The sequence below is a fragment of the Diorhabda carinulata genome, chromosome 1, assembly GCF_026250575.1.
Source record: "Diorhabda carinulata isolate Delta chromosome 1, icDioCari1.1, whole genome shotgun sequence".
Taxonomy (NCBI): domain Eukaryota; kingdom Metazoa; phylum Arthropoda; class Insecta; order Coleoptera; family Chrysomelidae; genus Diorhabda; species Diorhabda carinulata.
This window is the reverse complement of record NC_079460.1, coordinates 24,218,297-24,245,455: the sequence shown is the minus strand read 5'-3', so window position 1 is coordinate 24,245,455 and position 27,159 is coordinate 24,218,297. Positions and strand designations below refer to the sequence as shown.

The following is a 27,159-nucleotide window of genomic DNA, read 5'->3' as shown; positions in this document are numbered from 1 at the left end:
ACACCTGTTCATTCCGTAGAGATTTTTTAATATAATCTATATAAAAATACAGGATCTTCTCCATACTTAATTTTTTATAAAGTCGAGCTTGTCTCATGTTCTTATTTGTAGTTGTAGTAGGTAGATGATGGTTTCGCATCAACCATGCTGGTTATTATCGAAATTGCACACATAGGTTTATTACTTCAACATAGTAAATATTCGTGCGTAATTTTAGTCTGACTTATTCTCAGTCGAATTACTATTATTTGTTTTGAGCGATTACTGCAAATTCGCCGCCACTGTTCAACACTTTTCTTTATTTGTTTTAGTTTTTGAAATAATATTTGCCACCCAGATTTCCAATGAAGATTAATTTTCATTTTGATATATGCTTCCCGTCACTATATAAAACACTATTCACTATATACGAGGATATATTGAAAAATTCTTAGCCTACTATAGACCAAACAAAATTTCAATGTCAAAATATTTTATTACTCAACATATTCTCCTTTTAATTGGATACATTTATTACAGCGAACCTGCAACGTCTCTAGACCTTTTTTCTTGTTCTGCAAACCAGACCTCCACAGCTTTTATTACCTCCTCGTTACCGAAGAAAAATTACGACCTTTTAAACTTTTTTTCAGTTAAGGAAAGAGATGATTGTCGCACGGAGTCAAATCTGGTGAATAAGGACGGTGTTCTAGTAATTCAAACCCAAAATCACGAATTTTTTGCATGACAACATGAGTTTTGTGTGCAGGGGCGTTGTCTTGCAAAAACTAAACACCTTTGGATAGCTTTCCGCGTCTTTTCTACCCTTATCCAAAAAATCAATCATGACTACTTCCTAGCAATCCCAAAAAACTGAAGCAACAACTTTTCCAGCAGATTTTTGGACACGAAACTTCTCAGGTCTTGGAGAACCAGAGTGTCGCCATTCCATCGATTGCTGCTTCGTTTCTGGATCGTAGAAATATACCCGAGTCTCATCGATAGTAACAATTCGGTTTAAGAAGTCTACATCGTTTTCAAATCGAGCACAGATCGAACGCGATACTTCTACCCTTGTACGCTTTTGGTTAACAATCAAACGTTTGGGGATCCAAATTGCAACAATTTTTCTCATATCCAAATTCACGTGGACTATATGATGAACGCCTTCGTATGACATATTCAGTGCTTCAGATCAGATCCGTTTTAGCCCAATTCTACGATCTGATAAAATCATGTCATGAACTGCATCGATATTTTTGGGGACTGACACAGAAACTGGCCTTTCCGATCGGTCATCATCTTCAATGGAAAATTTACCTCTTGTGAAGCTTGCAGTCCAATTTTTGACGGTCGCATACGAAGGACATTTATCACCAAGGGTATTAAGCATATCTTCGTAAATCTGCTTACCTCTTAACCCTTTTAAATACAGGTAGGTACTTGATGATGGCTCGATAGTCCAATTTTTGATTTTAATTTATTGCGTAGCTCTGATTTACTTTCTTGACGTCAATCTTCACACTTACACTTTTAATAAGTTATTGTTCGTTGCTATGGTAACGCAATATTTTCTTTGTGCATGGAACTGGTCTAAGCTAACTAGATATCAATACATCGATGTACATCACTGCAAACAGTGGCGTCTTCTACGTATTTGTCAGCATATTAATTTCCTAGTATTCCTTGATGGGAGGGCACCCACAAAAATCTGACATCTAACAACCTCATTTTGTATTAGATGTATTGTTTCTTGATTTGTACTTCAAGAGGATTGTTGATATAGGAGGTATAATGCATTTAAGGAGTCTGTATAATTACAGTTTTTTGTAGGTTTGATGATAGAATTTTGACGAAAGCTTGTAGAATGGCATATATACAGAGCTTCCGTGAGGTCATTTATATTTCAAGGGAGTTTTATGAGAAGTAATGGCAGCAACCCCAACGCAATTTTGGATGCATCGGTGTTCATTTTATGGAAGTTAGAGTACATAGAGAGTTTCGAGTGAAAGTTCTGAAGCTGACGTTCTTGCCTTGTTAAAGATACTCAAACTTGTGTCAATGCTCGGAGATTTAATCCGCCATGCAGAAGGTATATAAAATTATTTAATTACAGAGTGAGAAGAAACTGCATATCTAGAAGAATAGTCGACTCTTTTCCTGAAATAGGACATGCTTTGATATCTGTTTGTGCTATTGTAGTTTGGATGTTCATGGCTGCTCATTACAGTATTTGACATATGACAATGTTAGATATTATCTTCTTTTACCTAATTACGACTCTCCTAGTTCTACTTGTAAACTTTCGATGGGAGATGAGCTGCAAGCTTCAGTAATTATGTGTAATGCTTGATTGGCTATAACCCTTAAACGATCCTAGAACTTGTGACATGCCTGTAGATTGAAAATACTTTTATTGTATATCAATTTAGGTCGCTTTTGTTGTCCTGAATATTCTAACTGATGTGATATCCCTATTTTGTTTCTAAATTCCCGTGAATTCAATGATATGCCTAACCAAAATGTATCATATATAATTCAAAGCTTGATGTGTCGAGTTTTAGGAAAAATACTCACCTCAAGGTTATTCAATGATTTCCAGTATTAACACTAAGATGTTGAAGTTAATGAGGTGTACTTAATTTTATCTTTGCCATCGTTAACCCCAACTTCCGTCTCCGTATACTCCAAGGTATATAGAATTATACTATATATTAATGTTCACAATTAATTATAACCTACTAACGTAATTAATGAATTTGAGACAAAAAATAAATATAGTTAAAAAAACAAAAAACACGCTTATAAAGCACATCTAAATAAATTAGCTAAAATTAATTAGCTCAAAATAATAATGAATTGGAAAAAAAGCGTCGGGCGTTCGATATACGAGAAATACGGAAAAACAACATTTTTCATTCATTATTTTTTTAAGCTTATTTAAGGAAAAATATTTTTAGTTCGATTTATTATCAAAAATAAAATTTTTCTTCAAATTCTCATTAGTATTATTAATCTCCAACAGAGGGTGCACGGTTGTGTGTTGTGTTGTCGAACAGCATCTCTCTATCTTGAGCTAGTCTAAATAACTGTCCTGCTTCTTTTGAACCAAGAGGCTTGTTTCCTTCCAATTCCTCTACAACCTTCAACTTTACCCATCATAATCAACAGGCTACCACGCATTATGTGTCCCAAATAAGCTATTTTCCTGCATTCTCAACAACTTTGTCGAGCAACATGATGAAATTAAAGATGTTAAATAATACTGATGCTGGTAGCATAATAAATCTCCAACAGAGGACAGACAGTTGACAGCTGACAGTAAAATTTGCAATGATAATTTGTAAAAAAAAATCAGTGAAAGCCAATGAAGCTAATATAATCGTATTAAAAAAAGAAAATTGGTACCACTACACTCTGTTTCGTAAACATTCGTAATAACAATATTTTGAAATTCTTATAAAATAAATACGATATCAAGTAAATGACATCTGATGTTACAGTTAGTGAAAAAAAAAATCTCTTGAAACTGAACATGTAAAAAATATTGGAAAAACCAGGTAAAAATGTTCAATTAACTGATGAAAAAAGTTAGATGTACTTCTTGAAATTGAGGAAAATCCGCATAAGAAAACTTGACAATGATGTAAGTAAATTATCTATTTTGAGACTTTTGCACCCCTAAAAACTTCTGTTGGTTCTGGACTTAAATGAAGATGATCCTGATAGAAGAGTGCAAGAATTCTGAATTGATGATGGACAGAATGAAAGCAGCTTCACAGTTTATAAACAAAATAGTTTTTCCTGATGAAGTGACGTTTCATTTAAACGAAATGGTTAACAAACAGAACTGTAGATAATGGAGCAGAGAAAATCCTCATTGGATGTTTGGGGCTCACACTCAATATCCTTAAAAAGTGAACGTTTGGGCTGATTGCCAAACAGACTGAAGACTGAAACCCCTCTCCAACAAGGTGCGACACGACCCCCTTCCTCATTTGAAATTTTCAAATGGGTACTTATATTCAAAGGGGGTACTGGAGGGGGATAATATTTTGATACTGTCAATTGTCAATTTAAGAATAAAAATCAGGTTATTTCACACAGCACATAATAATTGAATTTATTCCATATATATTTTATATGTTCACCATAAACTTCTTCAACTTTGTCATCAGCAACATCTTTAAATCAATTATACTTAGAGTAATTGTGCCAAAGTTTACTACAAAAATTACCAGTTAAATTTAAATAATGTGTAGATTTTCAATAATTAATTTTTTATTTGATTTTTCTACTTTTCAATTTGATTGACAATAAATGCGTGCTTGTTTAAACTATAATTCATAAACTATGAATGTATTGTAAAATCAATGTGGACTTGCAGGATTTTATTTGAACCTTCATATTATTGGACTATTTATTATGTACCTAGATGGTTTTACAACCTGCCAACCATTCACAGCAACGACACAAAGTAAGCACAGGCCGTTTTCGAGCCTGGTTTTCATGTGGGTAAACAGCGCCTCGTATTTATGATTTGTTTTTCAAGTAAATCTCTTTTCTGTGTCGCAAGCTAAAACACCTGAAGCGAAAATTCGACTACTTGTCACATTCTATACTTTATGCTGGCATGCTAAACTTAGAATGTCAATTTAGGCCAGAATTGGGATGTGGAATAAATATTATTTTCATACTGTTATTTCGATACATTTTTATTAAATCTCTAAATGAAACACAAAATAAGTAATATGTCTATCGTAAAAAAACGAGCCCCTGGACGTAGTAGTATTGCATTTGTTCATAATTAATTAGTAGAATTGTAATTATATGATATTATACCAGAAAGCAGAAACTAATACATTCGTAATTATCGAATGAAACCATAATGATTATTGTCCGAGTTCAATTGCAATTATAATTGTTGTTATGCAGTTTAAATTACTACTATTTAAGCTTATATAGATTAAATAAACTACCAAATTATTTTTCAGTGGATTCGCTCATTACAACGAGTTTTAAGTTTTCAACTGAACTAACTAATAATATAAATCATTCAATAAAAAACGAGTTTCTCATTATTTCATTTTTTTTCCAATTTGATACAGTCATACAAACCAAAGTATCTGTATCTAATTTTTGTTAAATAGTACAGGTAAAATAAGATTAAGCCCGAAATTAGATTGGGCGCTTCTGATTTTCTAGATTCTCAGACGTTTTCGATTACTGAGTAAGCCTAACAACTCATCAGAAAATTACGGGGACGAGTTTTCGAACTTTTGGGACTTGCGATTTTGAAAAACGAATAACTCGAAAACTATGAGGAATTCGAAAAAAATTACCATAAAAAAAAAATTTAGAACACAAAATTTTCTACAAAAAAGGTTTCTAGTCATTGGTTTAAAATGAACCAAAAACGCGATCATGAACACTAACTTCGTTCTCGGTTGTTTATTATTTCAGTATTCACAGACTGCTTGATAGTTTCTATTTCACAAAATTGTGGGTCTCATATTGTGCTCTAGATTTTTTGTGCGAGCACTTTTTTCGAATTTTTCTTATTTTTCAAGTTATTCCCGTTTCAAAATATTTTCGATCATTCAAACCTATTTTACGGTGAAAATTTTGAGGTTAGGAACAAATGTTTGAAGATCAATCTGTAGAGAATTTTTTGCTCCAGCACTTTTTTCTTATTCCTCGCAGTTTTCGAGTTATACGCGATTCAAAATATTTTTGAGTGTATAAACCCATTTAAGGGTAAAAATATTGAGGTTAGGAACAAATACTTACAATACTTTTTTGTAGAGAATTTTGTACTTTACATTTTGTGATTGCGCAGTTTTTTTCGAATTCCTCATAGTTTTCGAGTTATTCGGGTCAATTTTTTTTGTTTCAAGTCCCAAAATTTCGATAACCCGTGCCCGTAATTTTATTAAGAGTTGCTTAGTTAATTCAGTACCCAAAACCTCCCAGAAAGTAGAAAATCAAAACTGCTCAACTCAATTTGAAGTTTTAGCTCACAATTGCCTAATTTACCTGTACTAAAACTGCTTCCAAGTGAAAATGAGACAATTGGAATGATTCGAGCAGTAGGATAAGGAATCAACAAGATGTATTCATATTATGTACGGATTGTAAAAATATTTTCCATAATAGAAGGGAAACAGAAAAAAATTAGGACATGTTATATGTATATCCAATGCAAACCTGCACTCAACGCAAATATTGATTATCTAGGAATTCAGATGTCGAAAAGTTTCTACAATCAATATTAAAGAAACAACTATACACAACACTATACTCCACTTCATAAATAATGTTTTACTAAATTTTTTTTCTTTACTTTACTTCGTTGTTTATGGAAATTGAATCTATAATTTTGTGCCACAATTTTGATTTCAGTATTTAAACACCTCAAATCCTTTTTGTAATCGAAACACTCGCTGAAAATTTATTTTTATTATTAATATTGAAAAAGCTTTTCTTTATACCTCGGTTGGAAGTATGCACAGTTTGTACCTAATTTGAGACAAAAGTTTGACAGATTGGTGAAGCTGCACATTCACCCTTTGTAACAGTATGTACAAAAAAAGCTTCCATTACACTGTTAATAAATTTTGTTTACACTGATTATTGATCGTACTAAAAGACTAAAATACAGTTTCACGTGTCTATAATTAATTTTATTCAATAATTTAAAAAAAAATAATCTCCACTGAACGAATTTTATAATCAGATACATCACTAGAGAAGTCAGCTTCAACTACCCCTTTCAACTACGTAAGTTTAAACACTACGCGTCATGTATCTCAAACTTTCTATCCTACTAGTGTAATATACTAATTATTTAGCCATCATAATAATCAATTAAAATAAAACAGTATAATATCACATTTTCTTCACAAATTTTCCAATTCTGGTAACATTTTTGCACTCTGAAGCTGATTTCGTTAAAAGATAGTTTTAAAAGTCTTAACAGATTCTCGAGTTGATCAAAATGCTGTTGGCTCATTTTTTATTTGACTGTGGGGAACAAAAGAAAGTCGTTGTGCGATAAATTGGGCGAAAATCGATAATTTTCCCCATCTGAAATATATTTATCTCCCGCCGAAATGTTCATGTATGTGATATCCTAAGAGACCTCTTTATCTGTCGTGCCGATCTTCTTCAATCATGTTGCGAATAGCACCGATGTTTATCCAAATGTCAACCGATTTTTGCCTGAAGGACACACGACCATGACGAGATTCTGCAATCCATTTCTAAACAGTCTTCAGTACCAAAAGTTTCACGAAGCAAATCTATGCATTTTGTAGTAAGGCCTCATCATCCAATGCTAACTGTCACGAGTGATATCCATTTTTACACAAATTTACTTCTTTTAAACTTTCAACAGTTAATACAAAAACACTCGGGTCGTTATTAAATTTTGAAAAATTATCTTCTTATAAGTAGCAATGTAGCAAGAGCAGCATTGAAGTTTTTTATCCACTCGAGATCATTTATTAAAATACTTCGACGGGCGTTAATAATGAAGCAGACTGATAATTTTCATATCAAATGCACATTTGAGTTGTACTTATTTACTTATTATCTGATATTTTAGTTCGAATAGAAGATTAATCCAAGAAAGTAATAAGTATTTTGATAATGGAAAAAGGAAATTATTCAATTATACTGGCGTGTTAAAAGGAAGGAATGAGTATATGTTATTTAAAATTATTTCTCAAATACTAGATATTGGTCTAATCAAAGTATGTAAAGAAAAACAGTTATTGCTCTATATATTTCTGAGGAAAAATTTCTAGAATCTAGAATTTAATCCAGCTTTTCCTGATAATCAAAATGATAGCAATTTATACCGCAGAATACGGTTTGAACAGGATGGCGCACCGCCACCTTCGGCTATTGTTGACTGTGCATCAGTTTCAAGACATATAATTTCCTGAACCAATTAATCGGAAGGAAGAGAACATTCGAAAGGCTTGCTAGAATTGCCGACTTTGCATCCTCTATATTTTATGAGGTTATTCAGAATAACTACACTGACAATATCTGCGGAAAAAAAGCCGTGATCATGGAGGAAACGCTTAAAGTATTCTTTTATTTTGCAACAATTATTTTATTATAATAAATCACTATAAACAATATTATTGGTGAATAAATTCGAATTTAAATGAATGAAGGAAATTGTCTAACGTCATCAATCATAATTTTTATTATTTACGTTTCTAAATGTTCTTGATTTTAGGTCTCTTATTTTTGATAGACTTAAAGAAAAGTCGAAACATCAATTTTATCTATCTTTCAAAAATTATTAAGAAAATTAATGTTGAAACAGAAAAGAGACCTAAACATATCAAAAGGACTAGGAAGTGAGAAATTAAAGAAATTGCTATCATTAAATATTATAGTTGAAGGGCTCAACTTTTTTTAAATTCCTCATAAACTCGCTGCATACCGTGCTCTAACGGATTTTATTTTCCTTTCTATCTACAAATGTTAACCCAGAAATACTCAAATCCGCAAATCATTTCAGAGTACGCTTTTCCCGTCAATTTGATTTGTTGTAGCCGCTGGATTTATTATTTCACAAAAACAAAGTTACAATAAAAAATGTCACATGCTTATATTGTCAGGAAATTCCACAAAACTTGAATTTGAAACAAACACTTCAGTACAGACGATCGGTTGTTCCAGTGTGAACTAATGAACAGATCATTAGTTTATATTTTTATCTTTGGATCAATCATCCGTACAACGACTCTTGAATAATTCTTACAAGATAAAGATTCAAAGTAATGAAAGTAGAAGAATTTCCTATTATGATTGTTCTATGTTCAGGTTGTTTCGCCTATATATTGGTTAAGGAGCTATGAAAACTTTCCAGATTATTCTAGCTTCATAAATACTAATTCTATCGTTTTTAAATGGATTTAATGGAAAATGGAAACTTCTCCGTGATAGATAGATACGCTTGTTTTTTTTTAATAAATTATTCTCAACTTTTTTTTATTTAAAAGAAGTATTGTAATGTGTTTTATATTCTATTAAAATATTATGACATTGTTATTGACCATCAATATTAACAACAAGGATTTGTTTGGGTGTCACAAAAATTGAGATAAAGCGGAGAAAAAACCAAAACTAACCCGAATTCCGGCAGTGATATTAATCCATTAATAACACAAAAAGAGATGACTTTATGAGAGGCAGCTTCAATAAAACTAAAATGATCTAACAAAATATGATTATATCACGTCATCCTAAAAATGAACCAGTAGTTTACAGGGGAAAGAGAAAAATGCGGTACATTAGAATCTCGATTTTAATAAAAATTATTCTATAATTTAAAACAAGCAGATATTATCTAGATGGCGATGGATTATATAAAGATTCTATACCATCGCAGAGATTGGAAGTAGTTGGTCAAATTGATATTTCGACTTAAATTTACGAATATTCTTAGTCAGTTTTGAATTTCTACCCATTTCATTGGATCCAAATTGAAAGAAAAAATATTTGTTTCTATCTAATGATCAACGTTCCCAACATAAAACGGAAGCTTTTAAGATTTTGAGTTTACCCTCCGCTTGCTCTAACCCAAAAACTAACTCAATTTCTGATTGTCATGTCAAGTTTAACCGTTCGACCGACGAACTGAATTTATGTAATGATTAATGATCGGCATCAAATTTCAAATCTAAAAGACTAATCATTTATCCTTTATCAACGTATACCGAGTGTTAGTATCTCATTAATCACATTTTGATAAGATTTAATGAAGATTTTAGTGGAAACCTTCAGAATTGAGCAAATACTATTATGCCAAATATCTACAGATTTTTAATTAAATTCAGTATTACTTTTTGTTACTATGACCATAAGTTTCGTACGTAGAATTCACATAATTAATATTCTTATGTCATTACACAGCTTTTAAACTACCTATTATAGACTTTTACGTCGTTTTTGTATTTTTATGAAGTCATCATCACTATCATCAAGGCTTTCAATCCTTTCAATTATGGCAATCGCTTATAGCGTTTTAAAATTCTTTTTTTTTAGGTAGATTACTCCTCGTTTTCTATTTTTGTTTTCTTTATAGTTTAACCTTTGTTTTGGCTGATTTTGTTATTATTTTCCATTCCTATCGGTTCCCGCATTTTACCCTCCAGTGCTCTTATGTCCTCTTCTATTTCGTTTCTCCAAGTCTGTCTCTCCTCCTTGGCCACAATTGGGTCCATTACTTTAATCTTTGCATCATTTCAGTTGGTTTTCTTCTCATTATATGCCCAACCTAGTTGAGTCTTTGTGCTTTTATGTATCTCACTATATTTTCCTTCTCCAGCTCTTTCTCTATTTCTATTCTATTTCTATATCTCTATAAGTGTTGTTTTTGGACCTGTTATAGTTCTCATTATCTTTCTCTAGGTTTTTTTGAGTTCTTCTTCTTAATAATCATGAATTATTTTATTCGATGAAGATATGTGGGGCTGACTTGATAAGATAACGGTCAATCAGTATTCAGAGCTTGAAATTTCCGAAATAACTGAAAGAATTTTGAATGGGCAGGAGAAATCACATAAAAATATGGAAATTTTAACTACCAAAATGTTAGGAAAGTCAAACCTTTTCGTCCATTGCCAGAAGGAACTAATATTTTGGTTAAAACTCCAGATATTGATAGAGGCCGCGTTCCTCCAAGAAATGTATTGGCTGGTGTCACTGGAATTAGGCCACTAAATCGGAAAACGATCTCCCTCAAACTGATTCGCAGTTTATTTTGTAGTTACGTCAGGTAAAAAAGTGCAACTTCAAGAGCAAATACAACCGTAATTGCGGCATATTTCTCTGACTTTCTATGGCAGTTGCGTCAAAAAAATATCGCAAAAAGGCGCGGTGAAATCAGTCGAGGTGTGCGCTTAACTTTCCAAGGCTACTTCACACAAAAGTGGCTTCACAGGGATTAAATACCCACCATATCGCTCTGATCAGTCTCCATCGGACTATTTTTTGTTCGCAAAGCTGAAGACCGACTTGAGGGGTGAAATATTAAGCAGCGTCGATAAAATTATACAGAATGATGTACGAACATTTTGTACGATATTTTTATAGTGGCACAAAAGATTTTGTTAGATATTCTGAACAGTGTGGGAGAATATATTGAAAAATAATCACAGTATTTATGACTTTTCTTTCTATGTTATGGTTAAGAACTACGTTATATTCTAGGGATTTGTCTCGAACTGTTTAGAACAGGAAAATATTCCATTCTATAGATAAAACTAAATAATGAGCAAACAAGTAAAGATTCGTCATTATCAATATGCCGATGTTCTCAGCAACTTTATTGTTGAAATAAATTCTTCTGGCTTATGACTTTTTCACACTGGTAAACAATATAAATGCATCTCCCTGTAATATCAACATTAATTACGACATATTCTCACTTTTAGTGGTTATTGATTGCATTAAACGATTGATGATGTTTTTATATCTTGTTCTTACATATAGACGCAATCTGTTACCATTTCAGAGATAATTAAGGAACTCGCACAACCGTTGTTTGATTAATGATTTGCCATCCAGATGAAAAAAATCCTTTCCACTAGTGGTTTAAAATCTTTCCGAATCTAAGGAGACCTTGTAGCCTTCTGAAACAATTGATTGATCGGTTTGTCTTACATAGCCGTAGAATGTTTCTGAAAATTGTATCGAGAAATTTGAATTTATTACATCCTCATTTTGACTTTCCTTTTCATACTCTGATTCAAATTGAATTTATTATAATTATTTATTCGTAAATAATCATAATAATGAATAAGTGAAGTGGAGGATCTTAAGAATTAGTAGTCCAGTCACATATCTTTGGAACTGCTTTTGTTGCCAAAATCAAAATAGTAAGACGATCGTAGAAATTTGGACAAAATGAATTATTTTCAAAAGATTTTCTATTAGAGTTTGCTCTATTAATTGCTTAACATGAAAAAGTTTTCATACTAAAGGGCATTTAGGAAGCATCGAATCGAAACTTGACACCAAATTTTTAATATACTTCCACTGACTTTACTCATAAAATATGAAAGGCTTTAAAAAAATTAATATTCGTAGAGAAGAATTACTTTTGAGGTAGCGAAACGATTCATTAGAGGGAATTTAATTATACTCGAATATACCGTAAAAACAAACGGAAATACTTTTTCAGGACAACGCTCATAAATTCAACTTTTTCATGACTAATTTAGTCAAGGGAAAATGTTCTTTCTCTGTTCAAAGTTCATTTGAATATTATTCTGATTCAATTGAAACATAATAACAAATATGTACAGGATATCCTACGATGAATAAGAACAAATTTCCAGGGGTCTCAAGAGGTCCTCAAATACCCAAAAGATTAAATGAATATTCCGGTCGAGGCAATTTCAATTTATCTCCCTATAGCTTTTAACGAACCATACTGTGCTGAAATACTGCTTTTTTAATAGTGCCATATCATCAGTACTACCATATTCTGCGTGAGGTATCAAGTGTCTCTATTACATTGAGTTATTCGCGGCTGTATCCGCATAACATACAGTAATTTTTATAATATAAAGAATAAATGGAATACAAGTTTTATCTTCAAATATAATAGTCATGAGATACGAGAAGGAAAAACCCTTTTTCTTTCGAGTGTAAACCTCTTATAAGAGTGAAGATTATTATTATTATCTTTATTAGAAGCCAATGTAATTATCAGGCTATGCTAGAATTAAAAATTTTCATTTAAAATCCTGGTTCCATGTTGCTCAATGTTATTTAGTTCTTTTTTTTAATGTTGTTCTTTCTTACATTAAACTCAGATTCACTTAAGTTTAAACGAAACTTTTGTGGGCAAGTTTTAGTTATTATTATATATAATAGGAAGTTATATTTCGCTTCATCCAGTCCTAACTCGATAGGTCTAAATAAAATTAACATCACAAGAATGTCATATCATTTTCCACCCTTAATCAATAAAGATAAGTTTAATTGTATACGTACCGAAACTGATCAAGAAAACATTCCATTTACAATCATTTTTGTTATGGTTATACTGTAAAATTCGCATTTATGAGCTTATGGCTATATTGAAATAGGGGTGCGAATGTTGAGTCTCCTACAACTTTCGATTGTACTGAAAATGGATCCCTACTTAGTTGTTCCGTAATCAATTATCTGTTTTTCAATGCATTCCTTGAATTTTATTATAATTTTATTAGTAACATTAGATTATGTCCAAAAGATTCCAGTTTCAGTTATTTATTCGTTATTTGGAACATAGAATTTTACTGATTTACCGAATCGGTGGAAATATCAATTCAGTTCACTTTCCCAGGCGTATTCTAGAAGTGACTTCGCCCCATTTAAATGATATTGAGTATAATTTGAATATGTCTATTTTTCTTCAAGTAATTTTCAACTGAAATTGAATTTATTCATATGATCCCGACTGAAATATTCGAGGACTGTTTTGTTTTTCAACCTACAATCCACGGTATGATGGCCAAGAATACATCACTACAGTCGATATTTTTCAGCGCGTTGACTAAGCCATCAAGGAAACTCGATGAAATATAAATTATCCGAACGATGTTTGCAACTTGGGAGTTTCTTGACCGTTACAATACTGATGGAGAAAGATTTTTTGAAATCCATTGTGACAGGTGATGAGATATGGTTTCTGTATGACACTCCCTGAAACCACAATCACTCAAATTCTCCAACAAGACCCACAAAGTTCTAAAGAACCTGCAACAGCTGTGACATTATAGATGGATTTTATGCAGCTTGGAAGAACAATTAATGCAGATTCATATTGTGAAACTTCGTGATACTTACGACGAGACATGCTTCCAGTAATTTGAATGGGACATTTTTCTGAAATAAAGTAGTGGCTTGAAGGAAGGTGTTTCCAAACTGATGTGGAGCAAGAAGAAACCGTCACAATTTACTGTCAATCATTGGCGGCTACATTCTATGAAAAAGGTGTTGCAAAGCTTGTCCACAGATATGGAAAATGCCTTAATCGTCTGAGTGATTATGGGAAATAATCTGTATTATACGTTACTATTAATAATAAAATCTTTTTTTTATATTTACCCGTTTTTCTTTTATAACCCTTTAGAGGTTGAATAAAAAACAACTCTCGTATAATTGAAGAAACAATTCAATTAATGAAAATTAATAAAACTGATACCAAAAGGGTAAAAATCAAACAGTTTTCCGGATCACTGGAATCTCTAATCAATTCATAATTATCCGAAGCCAATCAGTTGAATTGGAGTTGGATAGTATAAAAATGCATTCCACAATAACCCACAGTATACATGGTCTACGGTCTACCGATTGCTGTACACAACTTGAATGAACTTCAATATCATATTATGTCTTAATTGCTATAAATATTTTTTTAAATGTAGAGCAAATGTCAATTTTATGCGCGAATGGGAAAAAATAATCTAAAAAGATACCGGGCAACGTCTTTCATCCGTCTGAATATGCACAGAGATGGCTCAACGAGGAGGTTTTACGCATGTATACCAGCAACCACTTGGTTTTTTTTTCACAAGATAAACCAGTGTATGGGAGCGGTAGCATTGGTCCAATCGCTCCTAGTTGCAAAATCAGCAGATCATTCAAGTGTGTTCAGAGGCTCTAAATAAAGATTCGAACTTCTCCCCGTTTATTTGGTTGGGTAATTGACATTTGGTGGCCCTTAATGTATTTATGAATATTGGGGTATCATATACACTGCGACCCAAATAATTTTTTGTATCCTCCTGTTAAGATCGGGCAGCGTCACGATAGTCTATAACTACCTATTTGATGGCGAATTTACATATAACAAAAGACAAAAATTATATAGTGTTAACGTATAAAAATTTTTCGTATTAAAAATCACTGATCATTAATGTTTTTGCAGCGATGAGATTGACTTGTTCAGGAAGACATTTAGGTGTTGATTTTTTATCATAATTTCCTATTATGAATCTAAAAAAAATATTTGAAATTTAGATTGAAAAAAAATACTGATAGATTATGTTAAACGCTGATTATATTGCGCAACAACATAATTTTCAGCTTTTCATTCAATAAATAAGGTTTTTTTGTTGCAGACGATGAAAATGAGGAATTTAGTTTCCACATAGCTCGCTATAGACCCGAAGAACTCCATAAATTAGCCTCGAAAACGAAATTTACACGAAAAGAGATTCAGTTAATGTATAGAGGGTTTAAACAGGTAACTGTGTATTCCACATCAAATTTCTTTTAATGCCAGAACATACATATTCATAAAAATAGTATAGTTTTCGGAAAATTCACTTCTTGAAATCTGAAGGATTAAATATTTTTGTCGACCTGAATACAATAACATCCACATTTAATCTGTCGGCTTTTGATAACTAAGTTAATGTCTTTAGAGACCTGCGATGAACTAAAACGTTGTCCAACAAATATGTTAAATTTTCCACGCAAATTCTCCTCTGAAGAATTCCTGTGGGAAAATCTACCTCGGCGGAAAACTACACATTTAATTCATATCTAATAAACTATAAAGTCAACTGTAAAAAATAGGAAAATAGTTACTTTATCCAAACTATTTCTGTATTTATTTCGAAAATTTTGAATGGATCTATTTTTAGACAACCTTTATATGATGATTATGAATAAAAAACCAGAACCAAAATCACCAATACCAACTATTTATTAAACAGTGGGTAGCTCTTTGTAAATGTAGAAGAAAAACATATTTATTAGTTATACAGTACAAATTATCAGTCAACATATGTGTGCCTTTATTTTTAATAAAACAGAATTTGATTAAACATACCATTCGAATAAAAATCCTTTTGTTACTGCTTATTTTCATATCCTTTTGTATATATAATCAGGGTCCTACAGCTTCCTTTGTCGCATCCCGCTATTTGGTGAGCTACACGCTTCTAACTATCCAATCCTTTTTTAGATAGCTCTGTCTTTCATGGTTTGTTCAATCCTTGCTCCATCCTCATTACATGTCTTCACCAGAGCAGTTGCTTAGTCTGTGTTCTCTCTGAAATCGTGTATACTTAACCTGTTCTTCGTCGTGTATCTTTATTCCGTATATGCTCTGCTCTGGATATCCTGTATGATCTTCTCAAATGATCCATTTCCGAAGCCTTTATTTCTTTTTCTTGTCTATCCGTCAATTTCCATCACACGCAACGATACCTTAAAATGGGCTCTACGAATTATTGTCGTTGTGTTAAGGTTAATTTTTTTTTGACTAAAGCGCTGATTTCAGCATTTTTGTATATTTTTTTCCTTGTTGCACTCTATTTTTTATATATTCTTTTGCTCCGAAATTATGCTTTCTAGATATTTGAATAGTCCTATTTATGTGCAGTTCGGGGTCTTATTATGTTACATCCTACCGGCAGATATTTTCGTTTGGACATATTCATATTCAAACCCCATTTTGCATATTTGTCGTCCGATTTTCTGAGCATATAATCTGCAACGTACTCGTCACAAGCTATAATAACTTGGTCGTCTGAGAAAAATAAAGTTGTTAGGCCCAAATTCCTCTATCTCAATTTCCCTTCTTACAATTTTAGTTCTTCAACTGCTCAGAGCTTCCTGAATGTATACTTTGAATAATGTTTTTGACTTTCTGTATATGTTCTGAAAAGCTCGAACATAAACATTGCTGAGGTCAGATTTCACCAATATATTAGTTGGCGTTTTGACCGGTACAGTGTCGAAATCGACAAATACGGGGTGAGTGGCCAAATTTCAACATTTTATGTCACTCTGTTTTCTTTATGTTAATTTCCATCTCCTTCCGCCATCTTGTTTCTTAACCTACCTCTCCTTTCATTATCTCTTTCTGATGATAGTTTTGTAATTCCTATTTCTTCCCATCTCAAATATTTTCCGGGCAATTTCCTCTCCTATTCCGCCACTTTATCCTAATCCGTTTTGTTTGATATCCATTTTAATATCTGAAGTTTATTAAATTCGAATAAACGGATCGATTTTTAATACTTCAGTTGATAATCTGTTCAGCAATCCAATTACGCAATCTTGAAACATCATGAACATTCCATTATGAGCAAAACAATACAGGGTGGCGCAATAGAATGTACACTTATTAAGTATAGGCTAAAAAAATAAAAACACAAGGTATTGTTGAAATAAAAGACATGATGATTAGGTAATTAAATGGAGACGGGCCTCGAAGACGGCGAACGTAGATTTGTGACAACTCTTGTCAATAAATCTGAGGTGATTGCTGCCATTTCCTGGCGGATATTTTCCTTTAGTTGACTCATGTCCCTCGGATTATTCATGTAGACTCTATGTTTGAGGAGTCCCCACAAAAAAATCAAGTGGTGTCAAGTTAGGGCTACGTGGGGGCCAAGGGATATCACCTCTTTTGGAAATTAGGAAACATCTGTCTCACAGCCGTCATTTGATGTGTGACAGGTCGCTCCGTCTTGTTGAAACCAAGTTCTCGTATTCACTATTCATGATCGTGCAAGTTCTGGAGTCAATTCCTTTGCTGCCCATACCGTTACTTTCAGATTATGAAGTGATTTGATGCTTCATTTTTTGATATTTTTGCGGTCCGATAACGACAATTTTGTCGGTTTACGAACCCGTTTAAATGGAAATGAGCCTCATCTGAAAAAAGGATGTTGTCAAAAGTGGAAAATCGACTAAGCATTTTTTCAGCAAGTGCCAACCTTGCTCCAAAGACGGTATCTTTTAATTCCTGTGTTAACTGGAGCTTATAAGGATGCAGTTTAAGATCCAACTTAAAAATTTACTGTAAACTTCGTCGCGACAAGTTTAAAGCCGATCGCTTGCGGATTTTCTCCTTCACCCTATCAATATTTTCTGTGGTCCTAGACGTTCTTGAACGACCTTTTGCTGGTGGCTTTTGCACTCGGAGCTTTATTAATGTGTCTTAATTCATATTCTGAACGATACAGTCGTCAAGACGTATGAATGACCGTTCTCGTAACATAAAAAGCGCGTCGTTTTCCGTCGAAGTGACTCATGGCCACTTAAACTCCACGAGTGCAACTATCCAACCACGCTAGGCTTCCACCACCCACGCACCCTTTACCTCGCGAAAAAAGATGACGCAATATGCACGTTCTATTGCGCCACCCTGTATCTTTTGATGATATTGTTATGTTAGGTAGATTGATGTGAATGGAAGGTAGAAAAATAATTCGTGCGAGCGTTATACATATTTTTAATGTTGTGGTTGTACAAGGAGCAATTAGGGAGGTCGCTTACATAACTTGAAATACGTTTAATTTAATGAGATTTTCAATAAAGTTTTCTATAGTATGCATTCATGAATATGAGTAAAATTGTTCTCTTAACTTTGAAACAGGTTACATTAGAGGAATTTATTCGTTTTCGTTTGATATTTATTCGTATTAAAGAAGCGTTTAGGAATTTTGAAAGGTTTTAGCATCAGAAAACTGAAATTTTTTTGGTTCTTCACCCAAGTATTGCATTACTATAATTTCTGATCACTTAAACGAATGTTTTTAGATAATACCAACTGTTTTCCGCATTCTAATTGATAATAGAAGATAATATAAAAGTATATATTGTGTACATGTTAGTTAAAAGACTTCGAATATCGAAAATAGTTTCATTAAAACTAAATAAATTAAATTAAGCGCCTCCTCGAGCTCTAATGACATCACGACAACGAAGTGCCATACCTCTGATCAAGTCCTCAAAGTAATTTTTGAACAAATGTTACCACTTTATCCCTTAAAGATTAGCTGGAACCAAATCTATGGAATTCACTGTTTTGTTAATGTTGTCTCACACGTGTTGAATAGGGTCTCTACACATATAGTAATTACCTGTAAAGGGAACATAAGGAAAAACATGTACCTATAGGCAATTAATACTCTAACATTACCAATTCTGTGTGATTCCTCAAAGATATTACAACCTTCAACATGATAGAGCATCCTCCAAAATTATTGGAATGTCTTATGTTGTAAGGTAAATACCTCTCATCATTTCTTGTATAAAAAGTTATTCTGAAATAAATGAAAATTGATTTTTAGACATTCTTTTCTTTTCGTTCGTCAGTTCGCCCCAAAATTACTGATCTTTATTATTAAAATTGCACAAATGTTCACTAATCTCAATCTACATTGATAATTACCTTGTTAATCAAACTATAAACTGAATTTTTACATAAAAGGTGGGTAATACATTGATTGAGAAGAAGGCTTTTCATTTCATCAAGTGTTCCAAATTGTAGAGCTACGCGCTCGTGTCCGTAGGAACGAATAACCTTATGTTTTATAGTCTTTTATACTATTTTATCTATTTCGTCTTGTATTCACATTATTTATTTAAAGAAAATTTGTTTAAAATACACAATAGGGAAATTACACACGTAGGTGGTCGGTTGGTAGAACTGATTCATGTTTGACAGTTGACTTTGGAATGATTATTTAGTAAATTCAAAAATTTGCTCAAGTCAGAAAAAAATCATCCTCTAAGTACTCCAATTCACACTATGAGAATTACGGGACGCCATAAACAATTATGAAAAAAGAATATGGAAAATATGTAGTTTGGTATTCGGATAATGTGTTAATGCTTTTTTTGATGCCTCGAGTAATAGTTAACTTATTACATGTTAAAGTCAATGTTAAATATCGCCAAATTCCAATCACTTTGAAGCGATGTTCTACGGAATCTCAAGCAAAAAGTCGAAGATATCAGATTATGCTGATTTTGAATAATTAATTAAAGAAGCGCCTGATGTTGATTACTTTGCAGTTGAAGTTACCCTATTAATCGGTTATTCGGGTGCATGCAGAAGAGATTAATCAACTAATTTTTTAATCGATGAATATAAACCTGAAACAGTATTTGTAAACGTACCAAAAACAGATTATTCAAGGTTGTTGGCAACATTGGATTGAAAAATAAGCTTATGACCAAGTCATACTACCCAAAAATCGATTCTTTCTGAATTACATGCAAGGGCGTTGTATAATTGAGTCTATGGGAATTAATAGAATGCAAAGAATTGTGGCCAAAACTTACAATTACCACAACACTGGAATCTGTTTTCGAAGGTCATCTGCATTATACCTGCCAAATTATGGCGGAGATTTAATAACCCTTTAAACGTAATAGGTGCTGAAAAAGTTCCAATATCCCCGAGGGATATGTAGATGCCTCCAAGTTAAAAAGATTGTGGCGGCAATGTTATCAAAATCTTCATGTTTGGTATCAACAGCAAAATCTGGAGCTTCAACTTCAACAATCAGTATATTAATTCTACTGAAGAAAACAATGATCATGAAAACATGCTTGGTATTTCAATTTAAGGAGGCAAAAAGGCCACAATATCTGTTAAAATTCATAATAACTACACATGCGATAACGAAAATTAACTTAATTATTTATTTATGTTGCAAATGATCCATTATACTAACTAATTTCACTAAAAATATAAACTGTCAAAATGAAACTGTTATTCAGGGGTACCAACCCACTACAGAAAATTACCAAAAATCAATTAAGAATGGAGTGCATTCTCACACGAAAATGCGTGCGAGAATAATGTTCTTATACCAAAGCAGAAAAAAGAAAATTAAATAATAACACGAAAATATTTGAACTGACGACAGAAACTGGTAGCTTCTTTGATAGTAGACATAAAAAATTTTCATTGTATGCTCTTATTGTTTATTGTGAAATACTTTAAATTGAATTTTGTGGAAGGTAATTAAAATATGATATATCTGAAGTGTAAGATACAGAAAGCATAATATAAAACCTTAAAACTATTTGTGCAAAAATCTATATTTTTTCGTTATTTTAATTCATTATTGTGGCTATTTTTTAAAAAATGCAATATAAGGGGTAAAGCTCTAGAAGGATTTTAAGTGTTAAGTTCCTCAAAATTGTGTTAAAAGCTGTGAATTCACTAATAGACAAACAACGAAACAAAATGAAGAAAAGCAGTAAATAGTAGACAGTGAATTGAACACACCCTATGTATTATTAGAAATTTGTGAGGTCATATCTCCAAATTAACAATTAAATAATTTAGCAACAAGCTTGCAAGTAATCAGTTAGACCCAATTATAAAATTAATATTAATCGATACTTTTTATCAAATTATTTTTGATGTAGATACAGGCAGTATGAGATTTGTCCGTTTAGCAAGATTAATAAGGTTCGGATAAATTCTAGATTACATAAAAATTATTTTTTCCAGGAATGTCCAACTGGAATGGTTGATGAAGAATCATTTAAACAGATATTTTCCCAGTTTTTTCCTTTAGGCGGTAAGTGTTAGGCAGAAGTACTTAGCGATCCCTACATAAGCACAGAAAAAATTATTTCACAATAGTACCATACGAAACTGGTTTTTTCACGATTATTATCTCTTATTCCTCCCATCAGTATTAGATCATGTAAATAGAAATTTCACAGTTTATTTGCATGTATATGAAACAGGCTTTAGGTTTGTTATAATTCATTAACGTATCCAGCTTTTGGAACGTCCCTCTAATATCAAAATTTTTGAGTCTTTTAATTTCTAAAGCCTTTTTCATAGTCATTAAAGTTAATTTTTGAGTATGCACGTAAATCAGAATATCATAATTTGTATGAATAATAGTTAGATTTTTTCAAAATTAACTATCAGTTGTACTACCACTTCATCTACTATTTAATGTAACTGGATTGCAAAAAAAAGTATTTGAGGAAATTTGATTTTGCAGAACATATCAATCCAAAATGTCTAAATTATAATAAACAACTGTTCAACTGGATTCCGACTTAACTATTATTAGAATCAAAGTCGAACATTATCAAAAGTAAAATAGGAAATTATTCGTCGCATTTGAGACAATAAAGTTTCTTCAAACTAGAATTTATTAGTTTCAAACATTTTTTTCCAGAGAATATGAGGGTTTTCTATTAAATTGGGTTATCTAGGATCTGCAGACGCTGTTAAGTTCTAATTTCCCGCCCCATTCTTGTCTGGGTAGCTTAAATTTGATTCCCTCACCAGGTGCGAATTAGGTTCCGTTAGTTTTTTGTGTGCAATGTCCGGTAAACATCGATTTCCAACTTTGTGATGTGTACAAAGAAAAAGTGTATAAGTATGCAACATTTGCACAAATGGTGCAAAGAATTCAGAGACGGACGTTTGTGCAAGGTGGTTACTAGATGACAACACACGGTAACGTGACGGACCTCTATCTCTTCCTGGAATTCAAACTTGAGAGAAACGTTATTCTTAACCAAAGAAGAGGTTTCAAGCTACCTTCACGGCGGGACAGCAGACTTCTACGACTCAGGAATAAAGAAGATGGTACAACTTATCAAAAAATGCATTGATCTTAACAGTAATTATGTCGAATCATAGAGGGAAATCTAATCTTTCTAAACATGTCTTATTTAACTCCGATAGACATTATTTTCATTGTGAAACTTCGTGGGAACTTCATTTTATGAACAAGCCTCGTATATAACAAATAATTGAAATTTTAGACCATAATTGGTTGGAATTACCTTCTTAAAAGTAAATAAAAAAAAACTTCAAAAATTAAAACCAACGATAATTAGAAAAAGTATATTCCAAATAGTTTTGAGCCCTACGTTTCTTGTGAATAAAAACTGGACGTGCTTTATTGAAATTTTTCCTGATAATTTCGAAAACAGGTGATTAAATATTTTGTATTGATGCTGCAATACCGCAGAAAACATAATTTGAATATTTGGCGAATGCGCTACGCGCTACCACCTATTTTTTGTATCGTTGCCTGTTGTCTGAAATATGACGATTGCGCTTAAATAATTAAAATTATGTTTCCGCATATACACCTACACTAATTACATTAAAAAGTAGATGGATGTTCAACCAATAATCGAAACTTATCAATCTTATCTATTTTTCTTGCATTACTCTTAATCATCTATCATCTAGAAACATTAATCTGTGCAAACTTCTGCAGCATGTACTTCTACCGACACCATAGCTATTTCTTTTATCATAGTGAACTGAAACATAAATTTATTTGATATACTTTGTAAAAAGATCACTAGAAACATTTAGTAAATTGAAAACGTATGCTTCAATATACAAAAATTTTTCTTTCGATCTCTCTTTTTGTGTAGCTTCACAACCCTTTATGAATTTCACTGCACGCACGAGCCGCCGCCAGAGATATTTAGATTTTTCAGATCTTTTCAAGCCTGGATAAAATAGGAGAATTGGATGTTGAATTAACTACTGCACATTGAAAAAAAAATTAACTAGTTATAAACATATTTCTGAGTAGGATAGTTCATTGTTATTCAAAACTTCAAAATTTTTATACGATAGTGATAGCAGAAGTTATGTTTCGATCCATGTATATAGAAATCGTCTCAAGAAACACTATAAATAATGGACCTTTAATGAAGCTGTTCCAGGAGGTAAAACGAATAACATACCCGCATTTTAATCACGACAATTTCCAGTGCTTAACCCTTAAACATTCAACAAATCTTTTTTATTGGAACAAAATTAGATTCCGTCATTAGAGTGATTTACCGTGATAAATATATTCTGGAAATTTTCCATTCACACAATGATTCACTGATGACCTAACTCGTTGGTTTGAGAACGTGTTTTTACTGTCGGGATTTTCGAATGGTTTATCCTTTTCATCGGAATAAAAAAACATGATTAAAATTAAAAAGGGCAAAAAACGAACAATAAAAATAAAATAATTTACAATATATTCTGTATTGGACGGATTGTAGATTGTATATACGTCCTCAAGGTATATTATGTCCCTCCATCATAGCTGACCATTCACGGCTCTATTATTCGGTCTAACTTTTCTTAAATTGACGTAGTGGTGAGCTGGTTATCCCAGTTTCATCAGGTGTCTAGTCTACCTAAACATAAAAGTGGTGCAAGTTGCTTTATTTTTGAAATTATTCCGTATTTATCCTATAAAATGATAAATTCTGACCATATTCTACTGACACAGTGAATTATAGGCTCAATTTAGTCCAGTTTGAAGTATTGGAGCACTTTATAGCCCAGATTTAGATTCAATAGACTATTATTACATTTTTCATTGTAGGATTTATGTAATAGAATAACTAAATACATTTTTCTATTGTTTATCACTCGGAATCTGATATTAACTTTTGATATGTACGTATACATACAGTATACATACAATATACATACAGTATACATACAGGGTGTTTCTGAATTCATGCGAGAAAATTCAGAAGGTGATTGCTCGTATTAAATTGAGTCTGTCCTATAATAAAATTTTCTCACCCCTTTCCGAGATATCATCCTAAAAAGGTGGTGACCGAAATTGAGTTTTTTTGTCATAAAATTTCATGCTAGAAACTTTGTAATTATTGTGGACTCGCAGGAATTTTATCAATAATCTTGTTACGGAGGTGAATCGTATTACATTTTACAAATTTATTGTTTTCTACACAATTTATTAAAAAAATTATGAATTATGGCGTTTATTGTTTTCTTTGCAGCTATTAATTTTGAGAAAAAAATTTAAAAATAAAAAATATTTTTCAATAAACAAGGATTTTGAATTGTAATTTTATTTCATAAAACTTTACCTTGAAAAAAGATATTGATATGAAATAAAGATTGCTAATTTCACTCCCGTATAATATAACAGAAATATCTAAGAAATATCCGTGGTTTTTCCTTTGCGAATGCACGAAAATTACAGAATTTCAAGTTTCTAGCATAACTGAAATTTTAGAAAAAAAAATAAAAACTCAATTTTAATCACCAACTGGTGGTGATATCTCGGAAAGAGGTGGGCTGAAAAAATGTTGTTATAGGAAAGAGCCATCTTTAATTTCATTCGAGCAATCGCCTCCTCATGTTTTTAGAAACACCCTTTATATATATATATATATATATATATATATATATATATATATATATATACTATTTTAGTAAAATCTGCACAGCCACACCTTCCTACCAAAACGGGAACCAAAATTTATTTATAGTTGAAATTTCACATCAATATCACGTAATTCATACGATGATACAGAATGAGTTTCAAGTATGGAATGAAAAATACTTGCACGGCTTTGATAAATTTTGTTTATGAAAGTTTTGTAATATGGTCAATATTATGGTGGTATTGACATATCAGATCTGTACTAGCTCGAAAATATGAGATGTAATGAATGGCCCCCGCAATCTCTCGACATAAATTTAGATCGCCTGTGAGGTCACTTGAAAAAAGTATATTATACACGATTGAATAATGGAGGTTATTATTCACGAAGTGAAGTTTACTGCCATGAGCGCTAACGAAAATTATATTTATCATTTTATATCTAATCTTACAATATTATGGTATTTATAGTTATAAACTATCCTAGTTGCCATTCAAAAACATTCCTTGATTGATTAAAATTTGAACACATAATAATGTGGACAGATATACGTCAAACACATTTATGTCGCTGACATCTGACAGTGTTAATGTTCCATGCCTTTAAAATGGAGGTTCCGGTTCCGAATCTGGTCAAGGAAAATTCACTTTTTCAATTTTTTTTATGTGTACAGAACTAAATTTAAAATACTTAGTAGTGTTTTCATGATAAAATTATGAAAACCGATTTTTCATAGCAAAATAATATAACTAAATCTAAATCTAAAGAAAGCATCTGACAGCAGTGGTTGATGACTATAATTATATACGAATATAGTGGGTACATTATAAAAAAGTCGTAGATAAACATTTTTTATTCGACAAAATATCTAAATATCTAGGAAAAAGATGATTACAGGCCTCTTCTCTAAAGCTTTGAATTTGCATACCGACAGACTTCGCTGAACCACATACTGCGAAAAGATCTAACTTGGTGTTATTGAGCTCCTACCACATCCAGTATTTATTCCCGATCTTGCACCGTCAGATTACTATTTATTTATATTCATAACGCAATTCTTGCGTGGGAAAAAGTTGAAATCCGAAGGAGATGTTGAAAATGTGGTGCGACAAGCTGCAACTAAGACCAAGTTCACTAAAAACTTGCTGAATATTAGGTTGAAACCCATTATTCGATAAAGAAAGTGAACATTGATACCGATTATTTATGACACCATTAATATTTGCCAGGTCATTAGGGTAACACGTAACAGAATCTCGTTGCGCGCAATTTTCGGCAAACTCAATAGTACAGGTAAAATAGAATTGGACCCGAAATTAGATTGGGCTTTTCTGATTTTCTAGATTCTCAGAGGTTTTCGATTACTGAACAAGCCTAGCAACTCATAATAAAATTACTGAGACGAGTTTTCAAAATTTTGGGACTTGTTACTCAAAAAAATTTGAAGCGCGAATAACTCGAAAACTAGTAGAAATTAAAAAAAAACTACTTCTTGGTTTTAAAAGAACTAACTTCTAAAAAAAGCGATCATGAACACTAACTTCAATATTCACAGACTTTTTTTTCGAATTCTACCTAGTTTTCGAGTTATTTGCGATTCAAAATATTTTTATAATGGAAACTTTGAGGTTAAGAAATAATTGAAACCTTTTTTGTTCAGAATGTTGTACTCAACATTTTTTGTCCGCAGTTTGTGTCGAAATCCTCATAGTTTTCGAGTTCTACGCAATTAAAAATATTTTTGCATAAATAAACGCATTTTACAGTGAAAATTTTAAGGAAAAAATATTTAGGGACCAATCTGTAGAGAATTTTGTGCTGTACATTCTTTGCTCAGGCACTTTTTTTCGAATTCCTCGTAGTTTTGGAGTTATTCCCGTTTCAAAATATTTAAATGTATAAACCTATTTTAAGGTGAAAATTTTGAGGTTAGTAACGATTACCTAGGACACTTTTTTGTAGAAAATTTTGTACTCTACATTTTTTGTTACAGCAGTTTTTTTTTAATTCTTCATAGTTATCGAGTTATTCGCGTTTCAAAATGTTTTTAATCCCAAAATTTCTAAAATCCACGCCCGTAATTTTGTTGAGAGCTGCCAGATATATTCAGTATCCCGAACCCTCCCAGAATCTACAAAATGAAAACCGCCCAACTTAATTCAAGGTTTCAGTTCAAAATCGCCTAATTTGCCTGTACTATATAAT

At 32.1% G+C, this 27,159-nt stretch overlaps 1 protein-coding gene across 1 annotated transcript in view; it reads left to right on the top strand.

The window, feature by feature from the left end:
• The window catches only part of LOC130892657 (Kv channel-interacting protein 2-like), an 84,193-nt gene that overhangs the window by 42,375 nt on the left and 14,659 nt on the right, over nt 1-27,159 (top strand). Inside the window, exons 2-3 of the mRNA XM_057798179.1 lie at nt 15,120-15,244; nt 21,272-21,341. Of these exons, the coding sequence (XP_057654162.1) occupies nt 15,120-15,244; nt 21,272-21,341 (195 nt within the window). The remainder of the gene's footprint in view (nt 1-15,119; nt 15,245-21,271; nt 21,342-27,159) is intronic.